A 9,747-nucleotide genomic window follows, 5' to 3' on the forward strand; every position below is an offset into this window, starting at 1 on the left:
TATGAAACTGGGGGGTTCGGTACCTCAAAAAGGTTAAGAACCACTGCTCTAAAGGTTTAAAACATTTGCATGGCAAGCAGCTGTACACTGGATTGTAGGATGTCTGATTATGGCAATGACTTAAGAGGATAAATTAACAGCAATCCCAAGTCCTACTGTAAATGTGTTAAAATACTGTATTAAAAGGAAAATCTCTTAAGGAATTAAGTGATTTGTGATCGTTAGTGGGATTAAACACTCGCTTTGCCATTTCCTTTTCTTCTATGAACAGCAGGATAGCAAACACTACTCAATACAGAGCGTGTTCCTGTTAAGAGAGAGGAAGACGCTTCAGGAAAAAAAAAAAAAAAAAAGTGTTCATTAAAAACATGTTCTATTGGTCTTTTTTGGGTTTTTTTTTTGTTTGTTTTTTTTTTTTTTTTTGCATGTTTGAGAGCAATGAGACTACACACACCCACCATCTTTCATTAGCACAGATGCAGGTCTCTGCCTGCTAAAGGGACTGCTGCCAGCACTGGCATGTGGATAAGAAAATGAAATAAAACCAGACCACATGTATTCCATCTCTCCATAAAGGTTTGCTTAAGAGTCAAGTAGGAGTATTGTGTGTTTTGTGATAAGTCTGATGTGAAGAGAACTGGACATGATTAATTTCTGAGGGAGTTATTTAATGGTGTGCTCAATAATATAGATATCATCCTGGAGGTTTAACTTATCAGTGAATCTTTTCTAGTGTTGTCAGTCTCGGAGCATGTGTGAGTATTTATGTTCTGTCATCTCTCATGTTTATCTGTCATATTTATCTTTTGTTTTATGTGTTCTAAGTTATCACATAATGTACAACTTCTGTTTTTATAGTATTACTACTCTGAAAGCAGAGATGAACCGATCAGACTTTTATTGGCCAATACCTGGACTTTGATGAGTATGGTAGTTTTACATCCAATAGAAAGGGAAGGAAAACAAGATTATCCCCGTTTATGCACCTAAGCATATGTCCATAATCTTTATCAGATTTTTATTCAATTAAATAAATAGTACTGCTTGTTATTGGATTTAGACATTCAAAATTATGCCAGTTCTCACTTTTGATGCAAATGGGGGGAAACAGATTGTTTTCAAATTTGATCTGCTTTTCACCAATCATGCTGAATCAAGGGAAAGCAGGGAAATCTCTTTACGATTAACTGATGCATCTCTATCTAAAATGTGTGATTAGGACTGCTTTTCCTCTTTTGAGAAAGAAAGAAGAAAAGCTGAACTCCAATTAGAAATAATTAGCTCAAACTGCATAAAATCCTAAAACTTTGTAGATCTGCAAAGCAGTGTGTTTGTTCGATGATGAGAGGGTTTCACTTTTTTTTTTTCTTTTATCCGATTTAACGCCACATCTTTTTCTCTTATCCAATCAATAATGTGCAGAAGCCACAGGGCCTCATTTTTAATGTTGCTAAAGACACTTCTATTAAAACAAAAATTTGTATCTCTTCAGAACTCCATGAAGGTGATGTTTAAGTGCTTGTGGAAGAACTGTGAAAAGGTCCTCAGCACCTCCTCAGGGATCCAGCGACATATCCGCACCGTCCACCTGGGGTAAGTTTTTATAATCATCACAGGAATGCTGAGAATGTCTGTTTTCCTCCAACTCCTACTTTCATTAAACCAACAAAAGCAAAACTGTTTCAAATGCAAAATAAAAAATATTTGTATACATATTAGATAATAACTTTAGTCATTGTTTCTCTTCTCACCGTATGATGCATATATATCTTGCACTGCTGTTTTTATTCTCACTGCATTTCTGCACACCCACACGCACACACACACATATGCACCACCACCAATAATAATTTAAGTAATTTGATTCACACAAAAAGCTTTGATGTGACATAGTCGTAAATGTCTACTTGTCCCCAGAGTTTTACTAAATGTAAACATAATCATTATATTTGACAGGAGTTTTGAGTTTTTGCTATGCATTGCTACCATTTATTCTACCACAAGAAACACTTTGAAGAAGAAAAATAATACATGTTCATGTGAAACAACTGCAAGAAGCATGATGTTTGTTTTTTGATGTTAAGAGTGAACTGCATCTTTTCCTGTACCTGAAAATATAACCATCTGCAATTAAAAGTTAAATATACTCTGAAAACCCAATAACCCTGAGAGAAGGAAATGTCTCTGCAAAATGGTTAAGTGGCCATAACAGTTTCTGGATATTTCGGGATAGACATTAAATTTAGGTTTGGATCTTAGGTTTTGGTACATGATCAAACTATCTAGTAAAACAGGGCGTTGATTACTTTTGAGACATTAGCTGCCATCTATCATGCAATCTGGCATTTAGCATAGTAATATTATGGTTAATTTTCAAGTCCCACAGCTTATGAACTGTAAAAAGCCTGCTTACCCCGAAGGCATACTACACTGGGCACGGTCTGCACTGCTCTGAATCCGTCTGCACTGGGTGAGAACAATGAGCATAACTAGTTGGCACAACAGTCTGTCAGCTTGTAAGGGTTAAACGCCCACAATTTATGAAGTGGACCCAAATTGATCTCAGTCACAGTCAGTAAAACGTGTCTGGATGTTTAGAGCCAAATCTGGATGCTGTTGTGTTGCATTAACAGCCCCAACTACAAACATGTTTTTCCAACAGCTAATTAAAGAGAGTACAGCAATAAAATAATTGTCATCCATCTCTGTTGACCCGTTTCTTAACTGTTTCTTCTCCTTTAAAGTTTTATCAATGGCAAACAAGAAACTGGTGCACTACTGCCACCAGCAAGAGTGTTTGTTTATTCTTAAACCGTCACCCTCTCAAGTGTGTGTTTCAGCTGGCTTCAGTGGGTTTCATAAATCATGTGGTCTATGAGCCTGCGTTATACACAGTTAAGTGTTACTCAGTCTATCAGTTGTCATAAAATAATCTGCTGAAACCAGTCTGTTGGTGTGTGCTTCAGGCTTTTTCAAAATCTCTAGAGACTGTGAAAGTTGCATAGTCCATTCCCAACTTAACCTTTGTGGAAACACTGATTCTTTTGCAAACCTTTAAAAATGATATACTTACCCTAGAGACACACAGACCAAGCTTTTCTCCTCGAAGATGCATATTTCTGCTTGTATTTAAGGCTTGACTCACCGGTTCTGAGTTTTTCTAACCAAAAGATGATAAAAGTGGAAAATTTACTACAGGATCTTTTCTAGAGTTGTTAGTTTTAAATTCAACAGAAAAAAAAAATAGAAGTTCATCATAGTATATGTCCTTAAGTTTGACAGTATAACAAATATATAATTTCCACAATATAAGTGTTTATAATATTAATCTCGCAAAGGAGCGGTAGTTATGGAATTATTGTTTTCTAATGTATTCTAAGTGTCACAGTTGCATGGCAATTAAATATTTATCCTTACGGAGTCTGGCCTGGATGAGAGGCCTGACGATGCTAACACTCACAGAAAGTCCTGGAAGCGTAACTGTAAAAGAGAGGAGAGAGGAAACTCGATCTATCGCAACATATGTTGTCATTTTCACAGTTAACGTTGCCCTCACATGATCTCCTGATATCATTTGGCCCTAATCTTTATACGACTTCTTTTTTTCCACATACCTATCATATATGTTGCTGTGTAGACTCTTAGAGATGTAATACTATTGTAACAATGTTTGTGCAACATTAAGCTTAAACCTATAAGAAAGAAGCTTTTCTAGCCCACATTTTAGGGTTGCATTCAGTGGTAAAAGTTTGTCTTTCAATCCCACATTGAAAGATTAAGCACACTGACAGGATTGTAGAATTTTGCTGCCCCCTCCTGTTAAGATAATGCAGTTTTTTTTTATTTATTTATTATTATTATACACAGTAATTTGTTGAAGTAGGGCTACCAAACACTTATATGTATAATTTCTCAACACCGAGGTCTTTGGGTTCAGGATAAAAAAAATAAAAAAAAAAACAATTCTATAATATATTTAAGCTTTTGAGGAAGTCTTAATTCTCTTCTCTGCAGGCGAAACAGCGACTCGGATTACAGCGATGGAGAGGAGGATTTTTATTACTCAGAGATTGAAGTCAACATGGACAGCCTGACGGAGGGCTTGTCCAGCCTCACACCTACCTCCCCCACCACGGCCGGCCCTCCGCCCATCTTCCCCCCGCCGCTGAGCGACGTGTCCCGCTCTGAGTACGTCGGCGTGAACGGTTCACAGAGCCACACCTCGTCGCTGCTCAGTCAGTCGGCTCCCTCCACACTCTGCCACATCCGCACTGACCATGCCTACCAGGTAATTCACACACACACGCACACACACACACACACACACACATACACACTGTGTACAACAAGAGTTGAAAAGGTTTTAGTTGATGATGTCAATGCTGCAGCTGTTCCAATTATTAGGTTCAGATTTTGAGATCAGCAGGTAAAACCAAGAAAGATGATCTGCTCCAGCATAGATGTGGGAGGTTAGCAGTGACAGAAAGAACATCTCCCATTGTAAATTTTTAGTTTTATGTTATTATGTAAGTTTTTTTTATGTTAAAGTGAAACAAAGTGTCATTATGATTTTGCTATTTGCTTTTATACCTTCTTCCTCATCTTCTCCACGTCCCTCTGCTTTTTCTTCCTTTTCATTTTACTGCAACACTCCTTTATATATAAACAGAGGTCAAATTAAATTATTTAAACTGCATTTGTTGAACTCTGTCCTTTTCTGTTTCCATGACAATAAAAAATACACATAAAAATACTTATTTCCTTAGTTTTCTAACTGCTTCACCAGTTTTCTTTTTGTCCTACACATTGCACAATTTGTGTGTAGTCTTCTGATATCTTTCAATGCGTTTTTGATAATCTTTGAGTCATCTTAAAAAAATAAAAATAAAAATCACAAGAGTGAAGCTGGAATGAATGCCTTCCCACTAATTGTACAATCTGTTTCCACTCTGTTCTCCTCTCATCTGTTTTTTCCCCCTGCACATTTCTTGTCCCTCCTTGTTTCTTTGGTGTTCCTGTCCTGTCTGCGTGGGGTGGTTGTCCATGTTCCAGGCCACCGCTCCAGTGAGTATCCCAGTGGGTCCTGAGCTGGCTGGGATAGGCAGTGGTAATGGGATCGGGCCTGGAACTGGAACAGGGACTGGGAATGGCATCAGTGTGTCTTGGCAGCAGCCCCCTCCTGTCATTTTTAAAGGCGCCCCGGTGAGTGAGGCTTTGTCTCACGCCTTTTTATCTCAATCTTCACTCCTTCCCTGCAGTTTCCACTTACAGCAATGTTTTGTTTTTTTTGTACACATTTTTATTGGTCCTTGCTGCACTAAAGTAGCTGTATTTGTCTACTTTTACAACATTAGGGGTTTTATTCCCTACCATTCATGTTTGCAATGGCTTTGTACTCATTTAGAGATAGAAATATTTTCAAGGAACCTGATGTTCAGTATTTGAATTCATACGTTGAATGTGATTTAAATCATGTAGGTAGTTAAGTCAAGCTGTAGGGAGGCTCACAATGAATCAGTCTGTGCTGAGCTTCAACATCCTCAGACACAGACCTCTCTAAGATCTGCAAAAACACAAAATGTAGTTGTGAAACACACGTGTTGCTTTCTAATAATGTAACACTTATGTTAACCATGCAGTTTTGCAGAAAACAGTAAGGTAAACAATGAGCTGATGTCAGAAGCGCAGCTGTGCAAAGTTGGCTGACATGTGACCTGCGGCTGCAGAAGACGCTTCTAGATGTTGCTCAGTTCAGAGTTCAGCAAGGTGACATTGTGGCTCGAAGAAATTCAGAAAAAGAGGGGGAAAAGTATAAATATCTGCAAGGTTGCAAAATGCTGTGGAAACATTTTTTAATAATACATAAATATTTAAGTAAAACTCGATGAAATAACATGCTATGAACCAGTCACCTTGCAAAATAGGCTTATTGTTTTTTTCTTCACAAGTTGTTTTTACTTCTTTTAACCTTAGAAATAAATCATGTTTCTGTTTTAATTAAGGTGCTTAATGTGGGAAATTGAGAAGCTGAAAATCCAGATTTGTATTTCACAGGTTTACAAGCAATTAGTCAGGTCATTGTTAGAATATCAGTAAGATCTCTGGCATAACCATTTTAATGTTATTATTTATGACAACATAATTAATTAGGCTTCAGTTATTAAAGGGATGCATAGCATAATTATTCTGTTTTTTTTTTTTGGTTTTTTTTTCCAGATGTCTTTTTCTCATTAAACCTGACTCTGTGAGACCTCTTTGTTTTAGTGCGTCACTGAGTCAGTAAATGTTTTACAATTTGTGCAGGGCCCTGTGACACATGTTCGCACTGTTAGCATTGGTGAAAAGCGGCAGCCGGCGGTCCCCTCGCATGCCACCGTTAGCAAGAACCATGCTTTAGTAACGCCAGCAACTAAATCAGCACCAGGAACCAGGTATGCACCTGCCATTCCCCTCACAACCTATTGTCGTCATCAGAGTCTGTATAATTCTTACCAAGATATAATGGTTAGAGATCCTTACTTTGAAGCACCTGCCATGTTGCACTTGTTTCTTTGTTCTCTGGACCCAGCAGTAAGCATTTTTTTCTTGAAGGTCAGCAACAGATATTTTGACCCAACAAGAGTTTCTGCAGAGCAGACCGCATTACATCCAAGATACATCTGAGATGAAACGTACTTTTCCAGAGTTGTCCATGTTAACACTATTTTGTTCGTTCTCTGTCTTAATATGACCTGTTGATAATTCTGCTTCTGACGTACTACAGTACAGTTACATTTACTTGTGGGAGCTTAAAATAATGTTGTTCTCATCTTCTTAAACGTAAACGTTTTGCATTGAATGTCTTGGAATGTAGTGACCAGTGTTGCAGCAGCTCACCCCCACACAGACAACAAAGTCATATGACACAGACAGATAGGAAACAAATTTAGAGATGTTTTCACTGTGAATGTCATTTTAACAGGCGAAAAACCAATGAGTCAATGATATTATTATTGTTATTATTATTATTATCCAGTGGGGTAAAAAATAGTTAGGGTTGTATTTTCAACTAATTGAAAATTATTTTTTAAAAGTCTTTTTGAATTCATGCAGATGTAGTTTAATTTCAGAAGACTGAATATGCATGTTTTTTTGGGTTGTTTTTTTGTTGTTGTTTTTTTTTTGTGTGTGTTAAGAGAAGCTGGATGACGTCTTTGTGCATGTCCTTACACTGTCACATCTGCTGTTTCCAAGGAAACCCCGTGGGGAAGCTAAGAAGTGCCGAAAGGTATACGGCATGGAGAAGAGAGACATGTGGTGCACAGCCTGTCGATGGAAAAAAGCCTGTCAGAGATTCACCGACTAATCCAGTTGCCTTCCCCTGCTTGTGGGAGATGAGCTCCTCCTCGCTCGGAGTGACAGCGAGGTTGACATTTTTTTTTTTTTTTTTTTTTTTTCCCCCACGAAGAGATGAGGGCAAGGTTCTCAATGCTGCTTCCTCTGGGCCAGCAGGGGGAAAAGGGCCAGCATGATCTCTTTTCAGTTTCCAAACACAATGAGAATATCAAAACAAAACACAAAGAGAAACGAATAACTTTATCCAGATCCGGAGACTTTTTCTAAGACTGAGACATTTTCACTCACAGTTAAATAAGGAAAACACAACAAATTGGATGCTGATCAGATTCTTTTATTTCCCACTTGCTTCAAATCAAAGCGATGTTTGAAGAGTACAGATAAGCTTTTTGTTATACCCTGTTGTTCATTGTAAGAGCACTATGTAAGCTACTTTTTGTTTGGTGGGTCGTGGCTCATTTCCAAGGTTAAACGGTTAAACTCACATGTGCTCAGTGAAATCACTGTTGCAGATCAGTTTCTCACGGCCACCTTTTTAGGGGTCTTCATCAAATCTGCCAAATTCTCAACTTACAGTCATAAGTTTTGGATTAAGACGTAACGACACTGTGTTCTGCCTTTTTACTGGAAATATAGACTGCAAATCTGAATACATATAATTTTAGGATCAAACAGCTTCGTTACTCCAATCAAGTACAACTTTTTACATCTGCAAAACTGCACTAAATCATTCACAAGTGGTACAAAAAGTTCTCATTTGATGTCCCAAACTATTTTAGAAAAATGCACAGTTTATAAAGTATAAACATATATATATGTTATGTTATGCACCCTTCAGAGATAAGTTGTCTTCTAAAGTAGCACTGTAACCCGAGTTTGCCTGCGAGAGTTGATATCTATTTCCTGCATAGTTTATTTTCAGCAGTAAGCTGCTGAACCAACTTGCATTTGCATTGTGCAATCAGAGGAACGACAGCATTTAATAATTTTTCTTTCTCTGTGGTTATCAGTCACAACTGAAGCAAAAAGGCTATTTTTTAACAGCTGATGTTCTTAAAGAGACTGTTTACCATGCTGTGTGAACTGTAACCGCCACTTGACATTTTGAACTTGATAGTTTGACTGATGACGATAATTGTGGATGCAGGGAGAACACAGAGACTGCATTCTCACAATCTTAACTTAAACAAATCTATCTTTCACAGTTTTCTAAGATAAATTGCCTTGCAAGTTTTAGAATAACGACTAGAGATGCACCGATGTAAGGTTTAGTCTCCAACCTCCAGTTTTTGTACAGGCTTTGACCCTTTCGATACAAATTTTAGATTTCAATTCCCTCTAATAATTTTAATTAAGAAACATGAAAGATATGTCTATGCTTATTGCTCTAAGCTGTCTTTAGAGTTGTACTAATTTAAATCAAAGCCAAAAATGATTTGACATTGGCATTTTATTCGTTTTTTTGCATATTATATTAATGATAATCAGTCTCTTTGTGTATTTCCTTGAAAATGGAGACCATTACCTTAACTCTGCGATTTTCTAACTTTTTATTTTTTAAGCCATCACATTATCATCATGTCATCAGCGCAACATGGTTGCAGTTGCATAAATTCTATGTTCAGTGATAAAAGCAAAGACTGAAGACCAGACTCAAATCACCAGTCGAGACTGGTCAAACTGAATATTGTCAAATTCCAGTAATCATCCATCTTCTTAGTGCATCTATAATAATTTTTTTGTAAATACCAAACTGAACTTAGCAGGGGGCCAAGGCTGTCCTGTTTTTTTTTTTTTAAATATATATTTAATCCTTGAAGAAAACAAGTACAAAGAGCCTACAAATCAGGGAGCCCTTGATTTATGTATAAGCAAATTTAGCAAGAATCTTTCTTTTTTTTTTTTTTTTGGCCAAATGGAGTCTTACTTAGAATAAACATTGAAGTCAGACAGAGGTCACAAAAATAAGGGCAAGGATAAAAAAATAATAAAAAAAACCTGTAGGTGTGCTACAGATGGTGGAAGTACTTGTAATCTGTACCTATAAGAACGGCTGACTTTAGAGCCCATTTTGTTACCCGATTCATTTTTAATAAGAAATACAGGGCAAAGAAAAAAAAAAAATAACTTTCTAATATTAAAAATTAAATGCTGTCCACCTCTTTAAAATGTAGTTTTTTCAAATTGTACATTTCCAAAGTAAAAGAGAAAGAAAGCACTTACGATTGGCGCATTTAGATAGATAGAAAATCTTTTAATGAGAGAAAAATTCAAACAAAAAAAAAACAAAAAAAAAGTTGGCAACTCGGATCTTTTCAGAGTGGCATTGTCTGTATACGTCCATTGTTAGTAAATTTTGTAAATTTCCTCAGTTGACTCAATCAGTTTTCAACTTGTGTATGAAAAAAAAAA

The 9,747-nt window shown here is 36.9% G+C and overlaps 1 protein-coding gene across 2 annotated transcripts in view; it reads left to right on the top strand.

Moving 5' to 3' along the window:
- The window catches only part of slc2a4rg (SLC2A4 regulator), a 47,518-nt gene extending 37,771 nt beyond the window's left edge, over positions 1-9,747 (top strand). The window contains exons 5-9 of one of the 2 annotated variants that reach the window (XM_015054451.1): positions 1,493-1,593; positions 4,015-4,288; positions 5,053-5,202; positions 6,304-6,431; positions 7,234-9,747. In XM_015054451.1, coding sequence (XP_014909937.1) covers positions 1,493-1,593; positions 4,015-4,288; positions 5,053-5,202; positions 6,304-6,431; positions 7,234-7,345 — 765 coding nt within the window. In that variant the 3' untranslated portion in view covers positions 7,346-9,747. The remainder of the gene's footprint in view (positions 1-1,492; positions 1,594-4,014; positions 4,289-5,052; positions 5,203-6,303; positions 6,432-7,233) is intronic. The other variant, XM_015054460.1, reaches the window with a different exon arrangement.

Source organism: Poecilia latipinna, unplaced genomic scaffold (genome assembly GCF_001443285.1).
Source record: "Poecilia latipinna isolate Pla-1442-1.1 unplaced genomic scaffold, P_latipinna-1.0 Scaffold56, whole genome shotgun sequence".
Taxonomy (NCBI): Eukaryota; Metazoa; Chordata; class Actinopteri; order Cyprinodontiformes; family Poeciliidae; genus Poecilia; species Poecilia latipinna.